Here is a 24,090-nt window from a genome sequence, read left to right on the forward strand (position 1 = left end):
TATTTCCTTAAAAAGGTATCTTTGTCTCCCCAGATCTAAGCCATCTGGCTCGATCGTTGCTGGCATGTTGAAAGGTGGCAATTGCATAAATATTACTCATAAATATTATGGCATAAATATAACTCATGCATTGTAAATATTTATTTAGACTCTTAATTCACAAAAAAATATTTCATATATATTGATATATGCACATTTCAGCACAATTCACTCCCTATGTATATTTTGGTTGTAATTTGATTTGATCGGAAACGTGGAACGCGGAAAAGGCTCAAATGGTATAAATGGTAGAGACTGTATGAAAGTAATGAACCTATATCAATGATGTTCATTGCATGACATTGTTTATTACAAAAAAAATTCCGTGTTTTGTGAGGTTGAGTTTTGCGCTATGTTTTAAAGTGCGTGCAGTCCTTCCTTGCGCACAACTGGGCTGACACAAGCCCAAAGGGCAAGTTGCCAAGCTAACGTTTACAAACATTTAAGTTTAACCTTTCAGATATTTTGCTACATATATTTCGCTATATATAATTCATCAGAAAAGGAGCATTGGAGTTTATCTTGCTTGGACAACATATCAGCTGTTGAGCAACAGGAAAATTTTCTCTAATTTTGATTTGGGCTCCCTTGATTAGAAATTACTTTCCGGATATTAAGTTGCAATTATGCATGGTCATTGCACCTTGAAGCCTGCCAGCTAGAGCGGCAAAATGAGCAAATTTGAAATGGCGCCTATCAACTGTTTATGCGTGCATGAGCGCACGGGTAAAAATCTTTACCAATAATTTCACGAAAACTGTCCCAAATATTTGCTGGATATTAGCATCTATGGAGAAGTCAAGGCGTTTTAACGCGTGCATATATAAAGAAGGCTAATACCAGGTATGAACACTAAATGAAACATTATAGCTATGATATATAAGGAAAGTCATGACTGGGCCACTTTATCAGGCGCGCTTGCAATTATTTTCCTCCAAGCATTGAAATCAGGCTTATCGATGAGATCATCAACAGAATTCGTATAACGGTTAGCTCGATTTAAACTAAAGTTTTTTTCCCTTGAGTGTATTTGCTTGGCTAAACTGTAGCTCTCTATTGACCATGCATATATTGAAATATGACACGCATTCGAAGTAAGATTTCATGTAGATGATCATGCAATTATATATAACAAGACGTTCTCAATTGCATTTTATGTATATGTTGACGCGAGTAAAATGTATTCGGATATAAATGCGCACTGCAATATAACCCTTTAGATCGCTTATCATGGCCGGTGGAATCAAGTTGGGCCACGATTATCCAATCATTCCGAATAAACATGACATGAAAGGTTGCCAGACCGTGAAAATGGCTTGGCTGAGGTTAGAAAAGTTGTTAGCTTGGGCCGTGGTGGTTACAATTTATAGGATGCATTTACTTACATTGAAACAACAATTGTTTACAAACTTTGCTGACATTTTTCATAAAAAAGGGTAGATGCTACCTCGAAATATATATAATTATATGATATAAAAAGATTTCGCCAGACAAAATGGATTAATGCTTTCATGCATGTTTTATAATCTTGAATTCTTGATTAGTTAATTTTACTGTAAGCAGGAGCCACAAATTGTGTCACAAGTAGATGTCTCGAAGATGTTGAGGATCGTTTGTTTCTTAAAATGGTGAGTATAAACTCCCCTGTGCATGCATTTGGCATTGTCGTTTCTATATGGGCGTCTGCTATTGCTATATGCTTTAGTGAAAATACTGTGCAATCTCTTCTTGCTGCCGGGGTTGAGTATTAAGTTGTTTTGCAGGGCGGAACTGAATTCGGACCTTCGAGATTTCGGATTGCCGCGGTCGTTTGAAATGAAGATTTCAAAAATTATCCCATTAATTTACGCGTTCTATTTCTTTAGGTCACTATTGTTAGGCTCATGCAGGTAGCATAGGTATTTCAGTACACAGTTAACTATGTAGAAGGTCGAATATTTGGGAGGAAATAAAATATTTCCTGATTAATATAGTGACCACCAAGAATTTAGTTAGCTAATTTAATATCACAAGTATTATCGATATACTGGTTCATAAGTCATAACACATGCATATGTGATCGTATGGTCACAAAACATATCACTTACAAAACATATCACTACATATCACTTTGCGAAGAAAATATGGCGATAGTGCATGCAGTCGATAAAATAGATTATTATCATAATATTCTTAAGGTATAATGATGCCCTTAGTTGCTGCTGACAGTACTGTGTATAGGCGACATTCCGCGACAAGCTTGACCGCAGCTAGAGGCTATTGCCGCACGGAACATATTGTGTGCACTAGGTAAATATCCAAGCTTGTATTTTAAATATTCTATTACCGCGCAATGCATTGCTGAAATTTAAATGGGGATTTTCACGTGCATAAATGGTTTGGATATTTAATGTAGTAGGCTATTTATACCAAATAAGTTTTGACAGCATGCAAGCATACGTAACTACGCTGGTTCGCATACAAACGAACTTTGCGTATGCGATATTCTGTATAACTGTTATTAATGTCTGGTTATCATCTTTAAACAACTTGACCTTGCGCTAATTAATTTAGTCGTTTGCGCGTCAAAGAGTATAAGCAATAGTGTACAATGGAATCTCTTGTGTTTAGCTTAACATAAAATATGTATCCAGTAGCCGAAACTCAACTAAACTGAGACGGTGACCAATGACATTGCCTATGATATTATTATCGAAGCCAGGCCATTTATTGCAATCTTCGTTTACCGGCTCTCGGTTTAGAGCCGTGTTAATAAAACGGTGATGTGTTTATATGTCCTTAACCACCCATACATATAGTTTGTCCGTGGAGAGATTTACAACATCTGTAACGTTGTTGCAAATAAACACGCGCTGAATATTTTGATGGGTATAGTTGCAGATGATGCATTGATTAATTTGACATAACGATGATAATTTGTACTAATAACTGAAGGCTTTCTAACGAATAAACCCGAATTTTGATGCAAAATGCAAATGTATATATGTATATAAAGTATAAAATAATGTGATTTAGGCAGTTTAGCTAATAAATTTAGTGAAACATTCAAATGAAGGTATAGGTATTTATATGTACACGCATACTTGCGCCAACACATGTTACGTGTTTGAAAATATTTCGTATTAGTCAATAATATCTTGCGTCAATCATACGCGCAACAGTAAACATAAATCGTTCAAACGGCTTCAGATTGAACGTTTATTTATCCGTTCATATTCTCGGCTTTAAACGTTCACATTTTTAGCTGAATTCGTCAAAACGTTTTTTGGGTTCGTTGAAACGTTATGACAGATCGTTCACTACCCGTTCGTTATCCGTTCGTTTCGCCGTTTCAACGAAATATCGTTAACGTACGTTTTCCCGTGGAAGGTCACATATATATATATAATAGTTACCAAAGACTATTGCCAGACATTTCTGGTGGTAAATTGTTTTTAACTCAAAAATTTGAATGTAACTCTTTTAAGCCTACATTGTATGCCAATCGCCATGAAAAGCAACAGTGCAAAATATTTGCAGTCCATTTCTGTCTGACATTACCAATTGTAATATAGTCTAACGAAGTTGCAGTTAATTTGAAACGAAACCTGATCCGAGCAAAATTCACAAATGCATCCATGCATCCCGAATCTTCTATATGATATTAACACTGAATCAATGAAATTGTTAAGTATGAAAACTGTAACAAAAACAAAACAAAGTGGTACAAGTACTGCATATATTGCAAGTATATAGCTATTCTTCGTCTTCTACTTCGGAATCTTCCGAGTCTTCACTCCAGGCTTCCACGTCATCCATGACAGCATCATCGTCGCCATCATAATCATCATCATCTTCCCTTTCAGACATTTCCTCCTCATCATCTTTGCTCATCCCGTCGTTGGAAAATAAGCTACTGGGTACGGCTTGCCTGTGAAACCACGTTTGCTTCAAAATGTTGTCCTCTGTGTGTCATCCGTATTCAATTGGTGACAAGCAATCATGAGGAATCGCAGTTACGGCACGTGTCCACAATCTGCAACATATTGCGTTCGACGTAGTTTCATCTCGAGTACTTTAAGACACAGAGGAAGCAAGGAGCGAGCAGTCTAATCTTTTGATGTTTGCTAAAAGACTATCCTAAAAATGCATGTTTTCCTTAAAGATGATGTAAAGTCCGTTCTGCGCATATATTCCGCGCATAGCAATGTTTATTTACTTTTGCTACATGTACAATCATATCTTTACATAACCTATGTGTCGTTTTAATTTTCTTATTTTCTTCTCGTTCTCGCTCGACCGGGTGTGATGAATATGCTTATTTTATATTATATTTTGAAGGAAATATTATATATTTTATATAAAAAACTTTATATATTTGTAATTGTAGGACAAGCGAGAAAGTAGCGTCTGTAGTGACGACAAATAGCCTCGCCATGTCGGGTCCTCATTCAGCAAATAAATTCTTGAAGCATTCCTTTCAGCATAATATTGCTTTTTTCTAGCAGCCTTATCTTCGTCACTCGCAATTCGAGCCTCTCCGCCTTGCGACATGAAATAAAATAATTGTGCTCCCGAATTGTCCGTTTATACAACGCGCTCATATCGCATATCATTAACATTCCACTGAAAAGTTGCTCCCCCACTAATAGAACGTGTTGCTGCGCAGAACGGACTTTACATCATCTTTAGGTTGCCATAATGGTCTGGCTTTGCCAATATCTACAAATGTAGTATGTTGTGTCTACCTGTAAAAGGCTGATGTGAAATCACACCCAGTGAAAGCATGATACCCTGGCAATGCTCTGGATAGCCCATCTCTGCAATCTTCAAGTACTTCAGCAATGTTACCAGCGTTGATATAACGCCTGCTGGTGCCCATCCCACAGTCCACGATTATGTTTGGTAGAGAACAGTCCTCTAGTTATTGGCCAATGGCGCCAATAAGTATTACAAAGACATCGCTATCAGACACGCGCAATACAACAGTGTCTGCTGAGATGTTTGCAATATGAAATGCAAGTAGGTTATGGCGACGATGATGCAGTTATGGATGATTAATAAGCCTGGAGTGAAGACTCGGAAAATTCCGAAGTAGAAGACGAAGAATAGCTATATACTTGCAAATTATGCAATACTTGTGTCACTTTGTTTTGTTTTTGTTATCTTTTGTTATATGTTGATCCGTAATGATTTTCATTACATGAAGTAGCGCACGCAATCATAAATATAAAATTCGTCATTGATCTTTCATGTACAAAATTCATACCATACACGGCTAAAAGCGATCAGGCTGATGCAATATTGATATGAACAGGATGGAGCAATCAATGCTGTTCCATTGTTATCAACATTGAACAATATTGTTACTCCGATTCATTTTCAACAATGTTATTCAATTTTGCTGACAATTGCAATAGCAATGACAGCACAACATTGTCACAGAATACCTATCAGAAGAATAACTCTGTACTATTTTTTCGTAAGTGTGTGATTGGTCATGATTCGTCACTTAGCAAGTGTATTTTTTAAGGTAGTCACCCCCCTGCCAATGTCTAGAATCAGCCCATTTTTAGTATTGGCAGGGGGGTGAGTACCTCAAAAAAATGCACTTGCTAAGTGACGAGTCATGATGAATCACACTTACGAAAAAAGTACAGGAGTTCTACTTCTGATAGGTATTCTGTGATATTGTTGCATGCTGATAAACCGCAGGCTCAAAATTTACTTGTTAAAGTTGTTAGGTGTACAAGAGTTTACAATGCCGGCTTGATTTTTGAAAAATTGAGGGTCGATTAACAATGTGATGAGAAACAGCAATAAAGACAAAGTTTCAGTAAGTGTTACTATATATTTTTTGTAAATAAAATATTTAAAAAAACAATTGTAAAAATTTGTAAAGCGAAGTTGTGTTTCGTGAATACTATATATAGTTTCCCTTGAAATGCGACAAATTAAAAGTCTGCTGTAAACGTTCACAAATTATGGATACGGTAGGTAAAATTATATTCAGTTCCCTTGAATTACTGAATTTACGCTATAGCTAATTAAGTTTTCTTTATTTCTGCTTCGTTTTTTTTCCTGCTCTCTCGGTTTTCAAGTTGCATATCATTTATTAATATAATTAAAGTCGCGGTCGTCATTTATATTTGATTAATAAAATGTTATCGCTTTTCTTTATATATAAGTTATGTCGCGCTTTTAAAGAGTTTTATCCTGCTAAATTTCTGCAAAAATGCCAAAAAAATAAACATTTCCGAATTAACCTTTCCCACGATGACGTTTTGGGGTACTTTAATTTCAATTTTCTGAAATGCGTTTTTAAAAGAGTTATGATTTAACATGAAAAGCAGTTTTTTTAGAACAAGACGCCAATTCTGGTAACTGCGTCGCGCCAATCGTTGCATGCAACTGTGTCCCATTTCCTGTCAATATTTATTCCTTTAGAAAAATGTTTCTTTCTTACGGTTTCTAGTAAATAGAGCACTTCATACAGAATATAGGGGTAAAACTGCATTATTGGTGCTAGGCAGACGTAGCTAACGATATACGTGAATAAGGCTGAGTTTGGAATCATGTACTCTAGGAATCTGTTTGTACTGAAATTCAATAAGATCGGTCTGGCAGCGGCGCAGCCAGAACGATAATTGGGGGGGGTCCATATTCATATATTCGTGATACGCAGAATTAATTTCTTTTCAAATCAATTGTCTTTACAGTCTGTTTACATGAATACATGAATATGGACCCCCCCAATTATCGATGCTGGCTACGCCACTCACTCTGGCTGTTTTTACCCTTGAAAGGAAGGTGCGGTTTGATTGAAAAATGGCATAAAATGGCTTACAAGGCTTTCATAGCATATAAGGCTTTCATGGCATGCTTTCATGATTCATGTGATCGTTGTCTGTAAACCCGTTTTAGTGTAGGTTTACCATGATCAATGTGTGCTAGTGTATGCAGAGTGAGCATATCAAACAAGACAAGACGAGAGTCCAACAAACACTTTCGACAACAAACTTTTTCAATTTTTGTTTCAGTAAAATATTTCTTTTATGGGGGTTACTAGGCTTACATTACTATACGAACATCAAAATTTCAGGAGGACAGATTTCTTTCTGAAAAACTTCCAACCGAAAACGACAACGTGCTTCCTTCTGAATACTTTTATTGCGCATGCGCTATTATTAATAACTAAACTACATCACCCTAGAGGCGATCAGTAGGTTTTGATAATTAGCTATTACAACAATATTCATATGAGTCCGTGTGATCGCAATAGTGATAAACAGTAATGCCATTACCCTTTGTGCATGTATATAAATTGAATCGCCATTTTAATTGGAAAACAAACAAGTGAAGTATTGTTTTTTTCATTTTAAGGTAAAAAATGGGTCAATAGTCTACACCATGGCATATGCAAAGTTAACATCTGAGTAATTAAATGTTTTGAATTTTGCAACAAGTAAACATAATGTTTGGATATTTGGCCAAGGTGGTGTTGGAAAATCAACTGGGGTACACAAGATTAGATCTAAAACGCATAAAAAGGAGTAAGATGTCAGTGCTAGTGGAATAGCGTGCGACGGATACAACGGGTTGGCAAAAACGGTCCATTCTCACTACAGCTTACAAACATTGGAGTTGCTACAAACCGAGTTAATAAAGCGTTGCCATTGGGACATTGGGGGGTTAGGGACATTGACGTGTTAATTTGGGACGAAATCTCTATGTCAAACCGACGTCTATTTAACTTGGTTAATTTGCTACATTATGACTATCAGGCAATTCATTTCCATTTGGCAGCCTTCAGGTTATGATTATAGCAGGAGATATCTGGCAACTGAAGCCAAATCAGAGTGTGATGGATAATGGAGATCCGGTGTATGAATCGAAGTTGATTGAAGAAGCTTTCCCGCATAGGTTCGAGCTGACCCAAATCTGGCCCGAAGTTAACCTTTAAAAGTTTAGATACCGGTTGTGCAAAATCACTCAACAGGACGATAAGTGCAATTCTTTCTTTAAAACCAGGATGTAGAGTCTTGCTGCTATACAATATAAGTCACCACTTGCGAAATGCAACATGCGGGAAATTTGTTGGTGTTCAGGAAAATGAAGGTTTGATGGCAAATTTCCCAAAAGCTGACTTGGTTACAATACAACGCAGAGTTTGGTACAAGTATGGTGCAGCAGGGAGCGTAAAGGCCAGTCGCACCCAGTTTCCGTTAACACTTTATTACGCGATCACCACTCACATGGCACAGGACTTACAATGAAATGCATAGTTGTTCACTGTTCTCCGGAATTTATTTCGAATCAAACCTACGTGGCAATTTCCAGAGGTAGGGTTAAGGCTAATTTCCACTTCGGAAAACGAGCAGCGGATCAGATCGGAACGAAAGATAATCCGCGCGTGCGCCGTTTGCTGAAATTTTTGCCTTATATTGATCCGAAAGCGTCCGAGACCGGATAAAAAAAAGTTCAAATATTTTCAACTTTTTTTTTATCCGATCCGAAATCACTTCATGGATCGGACCAGGCTCGGAAAAAAATCCGATCCGCTGCTCGTTTTCTGGAGTGGAAATTAGCCTTTCGGGTCTATTAAATAGAAAGGTCGTAGAAGTTATATATTTATTGCCTGCAGACGTTTGATGGAAAACGTTCAGCTCCAAGGCAAAAATTTTAATAATTAAATAAAAGTCTTTTTTCATTCAGAGCATTCTTTTTTCATTCAGAGTGAAAGACCACTTTGAAAACGTCGAAATGGATAAAATACACGTCTCATTGCCAGAATTGTATGATGTCCCTGTAATGAGGGTCTATATAGATCAGTTGAAAATCAGGGATGATAATAATCGAACCATTTCCTTAAGGCGGTTTTCCGCTAGGCGAAATTTTTCGATCAAACGAAATTTTTCGCTCGATTTTATTTTCAATTGTGACTAGTGAAAGGAATCCGCCACGGTCGAATTCCCACAATTGGAAAGAATATCAGACGAAAAATTTCCCTCAGGCAAAAAATTCCGTCTTGTGAAAAACCGCCCTTAGTAAATACTGCATTCGAGCTGCTCCTGTCAATCCCTCGCACTATTGAGCTTAGCGAGCCATGAATATGTACAAACATGGGGCTGAAAAAATTATCTTATTCAAAAACATTAAGTTTTTATTAAAAAGCTTTATTTTGGCAGATGCCCTTATCAATTATGAAACGGATGCAGAAAGATGCCTTATTAATTCAGATGCCCTTATTAATTCATACGATTCAGTTGTCGCGTGCGATTCTCGAACTATTGCCAGATAAAATAATTACAAATATGCCACATTTTTCACGTGATCTTGAAAAGTCGTAAGTGCTGTCGATAGAATATTGAATATTGATTAATTTGATCGTCGTCAATATTGTGGTTTGGGAAACCTTTATGATCTCACATTAAAAAAATCGTCGTATTGGTTATGCAATGTAATTTTGAAGTTTTAACCAAAATAATTTTGCGAACTTTCCTTAACTCATGCAACATTCCCAAGTGTTTAGATCTGGCTATCCTGGCACGGGAAACCATTAAGTAATTGTTTTATAAAATAACAAGAACAAAGTAGCGTTGCACGTTTGATTTAAAAACCGAATTAACTTCCGTGTTTGGATGGCCTGATTCAAACACGGCCTTGATCTCCCAATTGTCCAAATAGGGAAATACATCCTGCATGTATTCAGTTATTATGTCTTTGTTTTACATCTTATAATAAATTATCAAGTTTAATACCCTCATTTTTCAAGAGCAGCTTCAGCTCTCCTTTTCCAATTCTTTGATTCTTAACAACAAAAAAGTTCAAAAAATAAAAATCCATGTGCGCCGGAATCTCAGTATTTATATTATTTCCGAGTGTGCAGATTTCCAGTCGTCAAGATATAAAAAGTACCTTTTGGCAAAGAGAACAGCCATTCCAATATACTAGTATAAACTATTGATATTTAAACTATTAAGTTTATGATGCATATGAGTCTATTATTTTAACCCGCTGAATTAACCTCGGTGTGACTTCGTTAACCTCAGGATACTTTGATAGTTTGATAGTTTTAAAAATATTTAAGTGCATTGCATTAATTTCGATTCATTCGGCTCCAAATTAAGGGGAATAGATGAATTTGTCTAATTACACACTACATGCCAGTTAATCTCTATCAGAGATTGCATGGTCTTTATACAGAGTATTAACAGTGGCGTAGCAGGCCTGAGGAGTTTGTCTCTCTATGTAAATTTCAGTCGAGTTAAATGTTATCATAGAGGGACAGACTGGCTACGCTACTGAATATTAACAGAAATAAAGTTCACTGTGAAATTTAACAACTAATTTAGTAGTGTTAATTTTATACCTATAGATACGTCGATGCTAAAAAATCTTTATCGTTCCCTTAAAAACGATGTCAGTCAATTTGATAAGGTGTCTGATGATCATGAGAAATGTGTACTTACATTTCCTGTTTTGAAAATTGAATATAAGGAGGAGGGACAAAGTATGACGAAGCGTCCGTCTGCCAAGAGAATCGAGATCGCCAAGGCTTCAGTCTGAATATATTAATCCGTAACTTAGAGTTTTGCGAAATTTCTAAAAATACAGCGACACTATCCTCTAATGGCAACATCCATCCATTTTTCTAAAATCCGCGTAACTATTGATGATAAAATTTAAAATGAAGACCAAAAAAAAATGAAAAACAAAGAACTTTGTTGAGCGACTGGTATTGGTTCATGCCAGCTGTGGTTTGGCTTGTGATGCGATATTTTATTTGTGCTATTTCAAACTTAATAGCGATATGCCTGGGAAACGTGCCGAGAGTCTTTGTTCGTGTTCTTTAGTTCATGTTTTTCTAAACTTGAGTACGATAAAAACAGTGAAGTTTTCTAAATAATCAAATGACAGTTAATAATTACGGCAAGCCAGCGAGGTCATGAATATTAATAATGGTCATTACTGCATGAATTATTATTTCGGTCATGTGACAAAGAGCATGCATTGATTTTTCAACGCGAATCTGTCGAAAGAATCAGTGATATACGATACAAAAAATGTCCATCTTCAGAAGTTGAAAACAGTATTGGCAAACTGTGCGTTTTGTTATATTCAAGCTCTGTTTTAACCATAAAATAATAGCAGCTTTATGGGCATGCACGGTTTTCCCCATGTGTTTCTTCTGGAGAGAGGAATTTCAGAAGAATTAACGCTGAAGAATTAATGATACGAACGGAAATTTTGCATGGAATAAATTATCATGAAATGAAAAGGGAATGTTCTAACCCAATAATGCCTTTTCATGATGAGAGTGGAAATATTAATATAAAGTGACCAACAATGACAAAATACCCTTAGAAAACCGGAATTAGGTGAAATATAGTTAAAAGCCTAATCTTATACAGCAAATGAGTGAAAAATTCATTTATAAACTATATGCCGTTCACGTACAATATTGTGTTGAAGTTGGGTTACCTTTTTTTATACACCCTGTATTCTGTTGTATCACATTTTTTTTGCAAAAATGTATACAGTTCTGTAAAAATTAAATGGAAACTGCATGCATCGTGTTTATAACCTCCATATAAGTATAATCGAGGTAATCCGTTAGTAAAAGGTTTGCTGAGATAAGAATGTTTCTGTTGTTCACCAAAACAATCAGTGGCGTAGCCATCCTAACGATTTTGTCCCGAGTTATTATAATTTCTCGAGTTAAAATATATTTCGAGTTATTATAATTATTCATGTCTTTAGAAATCTATTGTTTTGCAGTCATTGAACACTATAAAATATTAGCATAGCGGGACAAATCGTCAGGCTGGCTACTGGAAGCAATTGTTTAAACGATCGTCAGTAGCTAGTTGGATTCACATAGATAAACCTAAATAAGGCGCTGTGAAGTTAAGATATCTCATGAACCTTTTTTGCCAAACGTTTGTATTTCGTATGACTCCATGATATTTTTAACGCCGGAAGTATGATATTTCTTCGAAGATTCGAGCAACTCTTAATTTCGTGACCAAAATAGGTCGGGCCATTTCTAACCACAATCAATTCTTCTTTCCGTTTCCGTTAAAATATTTCCCTCAGGTAAACGGAAAAAAGGGGATATAATTATTAAAAAATTTAATCCTAAACGTGTGATTTTTATATTGGTGGTAGAACTTTGGCATGTTGCAGGTACGCGCTGTTGATCATAAAATTTCATTCAGTCTTTAACATATCTTCTGATTCTTTTGATGTTTACGAGGTAAACTTACCGTCTTCGCTTCTTTAAGCCTAAAAGTATGAAACAATTATCCAATGGCATCTTTTCACTGTGTCGAAATTAATTGGCAGAATTTCAAACGATTTTTTCACGGTGTATTTGTCTGAATATTAAATTCCAGCTCATTATATCAGATGCTTTGAAGTTTGCCGAGAAGCACTACATTATCCATCCATAATGATTCCAAAATCCTCAATACTGCATTGTTTCCGCTCCTGCCATTCGTCGCACATTGTTGAGAATTGAGATCCACACGTCGCGACCATGAACAAAACATGCGCCAGCAACAGTAAAAGGACATTATTTGCTTTGGCTAATGTCCTAGCCACATTGGCTCGCGAGCGCAAGATTTGAAACTCAAGGACGATTGCCAAATAAAAGTACAAATATCCCAAATATCCCCCGGAATCTCATAAGTCGTTAGTGCTGTCGAGAATATTGATTTAACTTGATCGTCGTTAATATTGCGGTTTGGGAATGTTATAATTTCACATTGAGAAAAATCACGAGTAAATTCTTTATGTTTTTTATTCTGATTTTTAATGTTTGAATTCATTTAATATGCTTTAAACTCTGCCATTTCCCAATGTATTAGAAAGCTGGCTTAGATACAGAAAATGTTTTGATTTGTTGATAGATTCAATATATACCGAGTGTCTCAACAAGAAAGCGGAAAAGAAATTCAAAGGCTTTATTGCCGGCAACTTACATATCAAGTTTAATGGTCTTAAATTAGAGGGGAAAGAAGCAGCATTAAGCTATTCAATGATGTAACATAGCAACAAGTTTGAAACATTTTTTCAAAATCCATAAAATGGAACTGTTTGCATACTATATTCATGCATAGTATGGAAATAAAATTGCTTTCAGTTATGGATATTTAAACTTTAACAGTATTTCTAAATAGCATAAGATAATTGAAAAGAAATTTCTAGGGAAGGAAAATCGGAATACTCCGTACAGAGAAAAATGCTTATGATTTTGACCGAAAATTTTTATTTACATGCATGTGGAGCATTAGTGGCCATTTCTAGTTGCTATATGTTTTGAGAAAATTAAAATTACCTTGGTAAGAAAAACAGCTGCACTTGCTTTATATTACCACATCAGTTCATTAATTTTATCTGCCGTTTTTATTAATATGAGTATTTTAATTTTTGTGCCGTCTTCAAACACGTTTCTTGACAGAATTCCTGTCAGTCCTTAGTGATATTTGCAATTTGATATTCATTGCATGCCATCTTATATATTAACATAATTATAAACATGCAATTAGAGTGCCGTTATGTGTACTTTCAGGGTAATTAAGGAAGTCAGATGCGATTAAAAAGTTGATCGACTATTATATTGCGAGGAAATGCAACTCATTGTGGATAGTAGCAATTTAAATCAAGGTTTTATAGTTAGTACTTAAAAGAGAAAAAAGCCGGATTTATTATACCATATAAGAATTAAATTAAAAAGGATTGTCATCACTGAAAACTTTACTTTCATGGTAATAATATCTTCATGTGTTGTGGGACTAGAATCAAGCAAGCAATCCACATTAAGCCTGCCTGCAATTCCTTAGTCCACCCACGCCTTGATATCTGGTGAGCATGTTAATTTATATTATGGGTAATCTTATATATCATAACTCAAAAACCAGTAAAGATTGAGATATTAATTCCAAAGAATCAGCATAATTCAAAAACTTCGAATATTTTGAGTTAAACTTTCTTTTTTTTAGATTTCCTAATATACCTCTCTCACTTGATATTCTATTTCTTGTGATAAAATACAGTTTTAGTTTTGAAACACTTCAGTTGCCTTTTTTGCGTGATCCCGAGCGTAAAGATAATTTGACTATTTCGAGAGCGTTAATTTTCGATTCTGTGAAATAAATAAACTTGGTTTTAAAAATTGCATTTATTTGCTTTATGAAATTTACGTCGCAATATACTCACAAGCATGTGCTTATATTGTTATTATCGTCATGCAAAAATAATCAGCTGTTTATTAAGTCATTTAAGGCTTGTTTGTGGCCAACATCACTGAATGTCAAAGCGTGAAACAAAGCATGCCATTGTACTGACTGATGTGCCTGCCCATAGAAACGATTTTTAAGTGTACATCACTATTTGTAATCTTCGAAGAAGCATCTTGCAACAAAACTCAACGTGCCAACGCGTCTTAACGAGCAGTCTATGCTCGTGCGGCTAAGTACGACTTCCTTTAAGGGAAGCAATAATGATCAATTTAACATTTTTTCGATAAAATTGAATAATACGGGATTTACGGGATCGAGTCTGGAATATTCGTCAATAAAACTTCCAGTGCCTTCAATTTTATATCACTCGATGTGAGTAAAAAAGGGTCTATATGAATACTAATTATGTTCCAAAAAAGTATATAAGATTTCAGTGAAAATACTTTCTATTTTTCTACGCATATTGTTGTGTAATAATGATAATGAAATCACCGTAAACCAGCATGAGTTAACGGCCGTCACTTTGCCAACTATTGTGGTTTTTTATTTCCTATCCATAGTACGATTCCCACGCCGAAAAAGTTCTATTTTGACATCCGTTTTTAAGCTTCATATAACCACATATGATTCTATTAGCTGACATCTCCCAAGTTCGTATTTGGTCAACGCATTCAGAAATGAAATTGATATAGCCCTAACTAGGCCTGGCTGCGTATTCCTCTAAAAGGCCGGCATATTTCGTCAAGTAATCATATTATGAAAATGCTCTAAATATGATTTCAATGGGCCGCTGCATTGCTGTAGCTATATACTTTTTTATCAATTGGATCACAAAACATCCCCAAATAATATATATTCGCGATGGTTTATGTACTTAACTTTTACTTTAGTAGAGAGTTCTGACAGGATGACGCAATTTGAAGTAGCCACGTAATTCTGGTTAAAGTCATACGTTATACGAAGCTACGAGACGAATTATTACGTTCGCATTATAAATATTGCTTCTAATGTCATAAAATATGTTCTGTGAACATATTCCAAAAATTCCCTAAAAACTCGCACAAAATAATGGGCGTTTCTTGTGGGAAAAAATCCTAATCTATTAAACTTGCAAATAATTTTCATCAGTTTTAAGCGTTGCACAAAACATCGTGTCTGGTTCAGATCATCCAAAAATTATTCCAGCTGATATTAATTATAATCTTTTGAATTTCAGAAATTTATATAGAATTAAGAGGGTATAATTGAGTACGGTGGCGTTGCCAGATTTTTAGTTAGAAATTAGGCAATGGAATTTCATCTCTTCATCATGCACTTAATACATATTGACGCCCTCGCTGGACTGTCTTGTCACTGATATGGCCTCGAGATATTTTGCTGCACTGCGGTATTAGACTGTTTTTCGCTACACGCGCAGCATTTTGATGAGAAAGAATGATGCGGCAGAGTTGTATTGCTAATTTGAAACATGCTGGCATGACACAAATTCCAAAAGGAGTGACCAAATTTAATGAGTCTCGAGTGCTTCCTCTTCAGAATACAAGGGTCTCACGCCATTCTCGAATTTTAATGAGACGTGGGCGTTGGGATACATGGAGTTTAAAAGGAACTGCTAGAGTCTACTCAAATAACAAAGACTTTAGATACTCTAGCCTTCGCCATCAACTTGGCCACTTGGAAAATTTGTGTATTCTCGTCGCAGAAGGAATCATTCAAGTAAGTCACCTTTACAAATAATACTTCAAACTTGCACTATAATGTAGAGATGATAGGTTAGCCTTTAATTGTCAGTTTAACATGTGATTATGTAACAATATTTTACCAACTGATCTCTTGAGAGATGTATTTCGGCTTTGATTACCCTCGATCCAATACAAACGCTATTTTAAACTCGAATACAATTTCTATGGTAGTTGGGTAAAGATCGTTTCTAGGTTCGCTTCGATGCTTTGAACTAAAAATTATTGCCAATACCAAATTATGTTTATTCTAAGAACACGCTGAACACCGTTATTTGCCTACAACGAGATACGATGCCTAAACGAGTCTCATACCAAATTTTGTTCGCGTATATATAATTAGTAACGCGTGAACCCATATAATTAAGCGGGCGTTATTTCGTATGTGGTTTAGTCGCAAACCATTTAGGTAAAAAAGTTGTCGTAATCCACCTTGAATGTTCATTGAACCATATCTCATGAACGAACGTCAAACCATATCAGAGTTTAATGGTTGATTTAAAAAACAATGATACGATTTTTCACGGCTTCTGTTATTTGGCAATAGAACAGCAAAATCCGGAGTGAAGACTAGAGTAAATAACAAAATTCCTCGTTTCTTTGGAACGTGACTACTGGAACGGCTTCTTTTACCCAAAATGCATGATCGCTCTTCATTATCTAATAACACGTGTTTATACTTATAATAAGCTTTAATGCAAGTACAATTGTTAATTGTACTTACGTTTGCCAGAAAGCGTATACTGGAAGAGGCATGTCGCGATTTCTGAATCACCCGACAGGCTCTTGCATGATATCACTGCAACGAAATAATTATTTTTTTAACTGAAAAATTTACAAATTGACGAATCTACAAATGATTAATTAGGTGCACAATATACATTTCGTCAGTCTATGCATTCAATATTCCGTATTTATAGCTACCCCTATAGTATCACCGCCCTAAACATTGAATATATATGAATGTTCATGACAACAAGCTTCGATTCCCGAGTTATATTGGCTTTCTTACACTTCTTTAATTATTACAAAAATATAAACATTTTGATCTACTTAGTGATTCATGTGTAGACTACAGGCTATATTATACAATTGTTATTGTAGCTACCTTTTGGACACGTTTCTCGGATAGTCTTTTAGACAGACTTTTTTCGTCACGATTACGGTTACATAAAATTTATGACATATACTCCGATTAGCTATGTACATTAGCTATATGTACGTTATAGGCCTCTCATGCAATGTAGATGCAAATATTATGGTTCTTCATTGTGCATGGCTTTTTTAAAACATTACCGCGCTGTGTTATTAAGTTACGAGGAAACTGCGAAGGCCTTTGTTTTTACGCGACTGTCGGATGTTGAAATACTTATACCCGCCTTACTCACCGTCTATTTTATTGCCATTACGATGCAAATTTAGCCTTATAACGTACTCTCTATCGGAACCACCCGGTTTCTTTCCTTCAGGGAGAGCCAAGGAATATAACCTCCCAGAGAGATATAGCATTCAGCTCGATAAAACGCTTCGATTGACGTGCTAACTTGCTTGCAGCTATAGATTTTAATACTTGAATCAAGACTTTTAGTGGAAGAAAGCTCTCGTACTGTCGAGTTCCGCTCGTGCAATGTTTGGGGGAGGGGGCGGGGTAATGGCCGGCTTGTTCTTCCTGATTGCGAAGCTAATGATTATGCGTACATGTCTAACTTCATCTAACAAAACTTATAGATTCTGAAACTGTCCAAAACTAGACAGGAAGCTCTTACAACTTTTCCACCTACATAAGTTATATAATTATAACGACCTTCGTCTGAGAACGATTCTACTCCTGACGAAGGCTCTTATAATATGATGGGTGAAACGGCCAGAGGTTCATTTAAATATTGTAGGAAGTTGTTAAATATATTCCGTAAAATAATGTTAGAAGGCGTTCTTGTGAGCTATCTAACAGTAACACAACTGTAATAACATTGTGTTGTTGATGAGAATACCGATCGTGACATCATTTATCAGAATTTTATATTGGAGTATTTCCTTGTGTTAGTGTGTCATGGCAACTGGTTTGTAAATTTACAAAGTGTTACAAATCTTAAAATATTTATCCTGGCTGAAGAAATTTTTAACTCCTGGCCGACTCCTGGCTCAAAGATCAAAATAAAATCCCGCCCCTAAAAAAATGTTTTCAAAAATAAAAAATGTCTAAAGAATCGTTATTTTAAAAGAATCAACGTTTCGTACCAATCAATTATACCATATCATTATGTAGGAAATGCAACAATATATGAAAAAGGTAAAACACGTGCAATTTTCATGCAAGTCTATGTATAGCCTATATGCAGAATAGCAAGGTGCAATATTATAGCACCGTTATAACATGAATAGAATAACTGTTCTTTTAATTAAATCTTCACGGGAGCCATCATATTTAATCGCTATTTATGGTCACTCATTTTGATAAATGATTAAAAACAGAAAGATTTAGACATTCGAGAAAGTATATTGAAAATATACGCTATAAAATTATTGAATCAATTTATTAAATCTTTAAAGATAAGACTGCAGTATAATTTATATTGCATGATAGATAATGCACTGTTTATCTGTCGTTCATAGCATTCTTTTTTAGTTTCTGAAAGAGCAGTTTTTAAAATTCCAGAAGTGTTTAACTAATTGGGCTATTATCAGTCAGATCTTATTTTTTTATCCTAACTGAGAATGACGCAGTATTCGTTTTTTTGCAGCGAAATGAATATGAATAAAGACTTTAATTCATAGTGTATATCCTTTGTGTCTCGTTACCACGATCAATTCAGAATATCCCTAAGTGCCGTCTATTTTTTGAGCCAACTGCCTATCCAACCTATACATCATATACCCGCAAAGCGAATTATTTCTCGTTGTAAGGATTTTTATTATAATTATAAACTTAGATTATACTAACAATATTCTTCGCTGTGCGTGAATGCTGATATTCAGGTGCGTGGCTTTACAGGTTGCTAAGCACGACATTGTAAGTTTTAATCATTGCCGGAAATTTTACAACATATAGCGTTCGCAATTGTCCACATTGTTTCCAGTTGCTGTGTATGTGTTGTACTCGGTTACCATGGCGGAACGCAGGAGGGGGGAGAGTCACACCGGAGTATAATGATGATATTAACGACAGTGTTTTGTGATTATAGCGTAAATCGTGCCATATATGGGGCAGTTATATCCCTTAGTTTACATGGTTGATTTTTTAAAAGTTGTTTAATGTCAATTTACAACTTCATTTTTTTTATTTTTTTATGCCTTTTAAATGATAGTCGGGGTCGAAACTAAACGGCAATCATTTGGTTGGTGGTGCATATTCATGTTTCGTTGTGTCCAACGGATTTCTTTTGTACTCGTATACGCGTTTTCAAAAAAGATCTGCCGGACAAAACAGAAAGATTTGGTTTTATGAGTATTCAACATTAACCCCCCCCCTAAAAAAAGCATCGCACTAGACTTAGCTCTGCAAATAGTAGCTATAGCTGTCAATAATTGTTTAGATGGATAAAAATGTGGGAGTTATGCTTCCCAAGCTCATGATTAAGACCTTTGTTTGGCGATGTGCAGAATCTATTGACGTAAATATCATCTATTCTCGGGGAATTTTTAAAATATTTAACACTCTACGCATGCTCTATCCAATAATCACTAATGTTATCCGAATTGTAAGAATGATTTTGTTAAATATAGTCTTTCATCTCAGTAGTTCTTTAGCTATACCACCTACTCAAACCTGAATATATTCATTGTCCTTTTTACAGTCGCTCGTACTCAAGCATCATGGCAAACGTATGGTCAAATATCTTCATATTCGTGTGTGTTGTATTTCAAATATCCGCTATTCCACTGAGAATCGCAACGAAAAAAGGAGATGATAATAATGTTTTGGAAAGAGTCGAAAGCAATGAGCTAGAGCGAAGGTAAATATTTACAAAAAAGAGCTATTGTATAAAATCGCGGACAAAGTGTTTTATTCAGTTTTGGTAACGTTTTCATGCAGCTGCTGCAGTTGCTTCAACATTTAAGCGAAGGCCAATTTAATTTTGCCTCACATCTGTCTCGCACAAATCAGTAGGAGTTTTTCGGTTTTTATGGTCTTGGCAAATGGTCTGAAAATTTAACTATTATAAGAATAACAGATAGTTTTTGTGTACCTGACAGGGTCATACAGGTGAAGTATATACTCGTGTTACAGAGATGTAGCATGAATTAAGTACCATACCCAACTATGACTCTTTTAGTCTAAACATCATGCCTGTGTTTAAGATTCCCCTGAAGACCAAGCGATTAATGGCTAACAGCTACCTGTAAGTCATTGAAACACACAAAGGGCCGAGGAAATAGATTCTTTGCCAGTGCCCAACACTGATAGGTTATGTTTTGCACTACCCAAAGGGATTGACTTTGGCCTTAGAGATTTTCTATTTACTTTTCAAAATTAAGGATTCGTTTTAATGCTTATAACGGTTTTAAGAGAAGCATGAGAGAATCTCAACAAAAAAATCGGTATTCTCTTTACTTTGTGCTAGAAAATTCAATATTATAAAAGAGATGACTATCAGAGAGCATGCCTTAATTCTTATATATGCAAGAGTATTTACGCACGTTTGTAAGTGCTTGAGAGTTTCACTGCACGGCTGAGAAAAATAATAGCTTTCTTTATTAAAGTTTGCTGAAAAGACTTGTTTCTATTGACATTTCAACTGAAATATTTGCTGAAATCTGTGCCGTAAAGTTGATATATAACTTCTCTTGTGAATTTTAAATTTCATATACAAGTATAATAATGAAATCAACAATATCTCTACATCCAATAGTAAATATTTTACATAACACGCACTTAAATAACATTTGTACACGCCTACGCTGCGACCAGGCCAGTAAAGGAAAAAAATAGTTAACTGTTGGTACGAACAATATCAAATATCGTAATCATTCGTTGATATCTCACATCGCTTATTTTAAATTCAGAGCATGATCATTACCCGCATGAATTATAAAAAATTATTGACGTGCCGGCAAATTTTTGCAATATCAAATTGTGCAGTCAAAAAATGAAATCCTCGTAGAAAGATAGTACCGAGGCCAACAGTTATGTGTACCAATTCACTCTTTATTGGCAATTGAAGCTAAATTTTCAAGAAAGTATTAAATCAAATTACTAAATTCGCACCCGTTTTTAAAAAAGTTTGACTGAAGCAGTTGAATATCATTTATTATATTGTCTCTGAAATGAAATTTAATATCTTATTTTTATAGCTCCAGAACTCGAAGAACGGAAAATTCAATTCCACTTGGATGTGAAAGTGGAAGTACATTTGGTTTGGCAAGTGTGCCACATTGCCTTGTCACGGATGCCGAATACCACGCCGATATGAAATTGTGCTTGGTGCAGCTTATTCATGGTAAGTTCAGACTTGAGGTTTACTAAAGTTCATAAGAAAAGACACTTGATATCGATTGGCTATATAAAGTTGATAAAACAGTAACATAATAATATATCCTGTTTTCAATGGCGAGTCAGTGCTGCATTAATTTCAGTCCGCCGGGCTGTCTAAGCACCAGCAAAACGCCTTTTTTTTGGTTTCCGAACAAGCTTAATAGGCCTAAGTTTTTATCTTAGGAAATCTTTTGAAATGAGTTATTTATTTCCGAAAGAGAGAGTACACTGAAAAAAATAGCCAATGTCAAGGAATCTACCTACAAATTTTCGTCGGCCCTCTTTGAGATCACACTTATGTTAGTCAAAAATTAATCGTATCTTAGCATTTACAGGCTTAAATTAACAGCAGTTCGTGTTTTTTCATTTTAGTTCCTGGTATGCCTGACGGGAGAAAAGGATATAACTACGTCGCACACAATCATTTTTTGTATAAAGCTTACAACGCGACAAATACTTTGAAGCTCGTTAAATGCCCAACGCCTGTGCCGACAACTGAAAACACGAGAAACCTCTCAATGCCATCGAAACCTCTTGTTTCAAACACCACTTCATCACCAAATGACACCAAGTCAACACAAACAACATCAAAACCGAACATTTCAAACACCACACCTTCATCGAAGCCTCCCGTTTCAATTTCAAACAACGCATCGTCGAATACCACTGTTTCAAAAACTACAGCTACAAACGACACCAAGCCAACGTCGATACCGATAACAACAGGAACAACAAAAGCTACTTCGCAACAAAGTACAGAATCACCAAAGCCGACCATAGCTGCCATTTAGCTACCCACGAAAGAACGGAGGAACAAAGATGCAACTTTGATGTCGACAGCAAAGATCGAAGAGGATGTTTAAGAGGTTTCAATCTATAACATCCGCGAAAGAAACCTAAATTACAAAGCTAGCTTCATTGCAAAAAGATATGCGGAAAGACATATCCTGAAACGTCCTGTCTTGCCAGGGATTGAAAAAAAAACTTGAACGAGGAGGAAAGTCAACTATTTTTTAGCATAGCCATAGGGTAGGTTACATGCGTAAAAATATAATATAAACAAAAAGCATTGCAACAATGAACATTCAAATTACATAAGTAAAAACTATGTATTATTAAACGAAATTTTCAAGGTGCATCAATTTGTAATTACCTGCATGATGAATAATCAATTAGGTTAACTTGTAACTTTGATAATTTCTATATTTATATACCTATATCTATATTATTGTGAGGTTATTGAAGAAATATATTCATGCGATAAACAAAACACTGATAATTGTAAGTGAAAATGTTGAATTACCAAACCCTTTATAGGGTGAACGTATAAATGTCCACTTAGTAATTTACCTCTGCGGTTTTGAATAAATTGGATTATTATGCATTACTAATACAATCTTGATTGGCTAAAAACCTACAGATAATTCTCAATGTCTTGCCACCTACACGACATTGAAAATTATTCGTAGGTGACGTAATTTTGTGCCGCTAGTTTGTTGTCAATAATGTCACAGGCTTCCTCTCTAAAAAGGAAATACATAATAAAACAATTATTGAATTCGGTTTTCGCATGATATTGAGAATTATCAAGCCTCAGTTTGCGCGTTATCCGCCTCAGCTTCGCTTCGGCAAATAACGCAAACTTCGGCTTGATAACTCTCGATATCACACTCAACCTCATCCAATAATTGCTTATTGACAGTGGAAAATCCTTACTTCCAAATTGCTGAGCTAAATGCCGTGTTACACGATGCAATTTTCTTGCAAAGTGCGACGGAGTCCTACTTTTGATTGAAAAACATACGTGATATGTAATCAACAGAAGAGTTTTTATTAGCCATATTTACATCTCCCAAAGTTGGTATTGAATGGTTAAGTAGTAACTTAAGTACAATGGTTAAGAAAATTGCGTCGTGATAGTGTAGTCATTACGAAAATTTTTGGCTTTCGCTAAAAATAGAATATTGTTTCAGTGGCTCAAAGTATCGCACGCTTCGTTAAGTCTCTGGAGACCAGACTCATGTAAACGGCTGCTTAGGAGACTCAAGGGCTGCGAGTCTAATTTAGGGCTGCTTATACATAAACTCGAGCTTACCCGAGATCTGACGAAGTGTGAGATAATTTTGAAGTAATGAAACAAGTCTTTTTGAAACAAATTAAGAACATGCCATACATAGTTAGGATGACAGCAACACTGCCAGAATTATGTTATATTGATTCATTCTTAGGCCTAGGTTATACGTTGCATGCATTTTGGTCGCGTCGAATGTAGCTAATTCAAACAATAGATAATGAAATGATCAACCTCATTAAAATTTATTATCACCGTCTCTTATCGATTGTTCGAATTGCATTCGAAGCGACGTACAACCTATATAGGCCTTGTTCGGATACCTTGAAGTCATCTCTCGCTTCTTCTCTCTCGAGTCTTAGCTAAGTGGAACCGTGCGAGCAGTCCTAACGTGTACAATGCGTACAGGAAAAGCTAAATTTGTAACACAGAAATTGTTTTTGAGACCGTTTGAAAGCAATGAACTGTTTTTATTCCGCACAACATTGTTGTTTAGATTTTGCTTATTGTTGCGTTGCGAGTTAGTTGATGTTGAAAGTTGTT

The 24,090-nt window shown here is 35.5% G+C and overlaps 1 protein-coding gene across 1 annotated transcript; it reads left to right on the forward strand.

Moving 5' to 3' along the window:
- Positions 1-15,757: 15,757 nt before the first annotated feature.
- On the forward strand, positions 15,758-22,608 carry LOC114542049. The gene is made up of 4 exons (XM_028561801.1): positions 15,758-15,980; positions 19,798-19,956; positions 21,296-21,441; positions 21,849-22,608. The coding sequence occupies exons 2-4, from the start codon at positions 19,817-19,819 to the stop codon at positions 22,265-22,267; spliced, it is 705 nt and encodes a 234-aa protein (XP_028417602.1). The 5' UTR covers positions 15,758-15,980; positions 19,798-19,816; the 3' UTR covers positions 22,268-22,608.
- The last annotated feature ends 1,482 nt before the right edge of the window (positions 22,609-24,090 follow it).

Source organism: Dendronephthya gigantea, unplaced genomic scaffold (assembly GCF_004324835.1).
Source record: "Dendronephthya gigantea isolate DGI-Jeju-01 unplaced genomic scaffold, DenGig_1.0 000003F, whole genome shotgun sequence".
NCBI classification, from domain to species: domain Eukaryota; kingdom Metazoa; phylum Cnidaria; class Anthozoa; order Malacalcyonacea; family Nephtheidae; genus Dendronephthya; species Dendronephthya gigantea.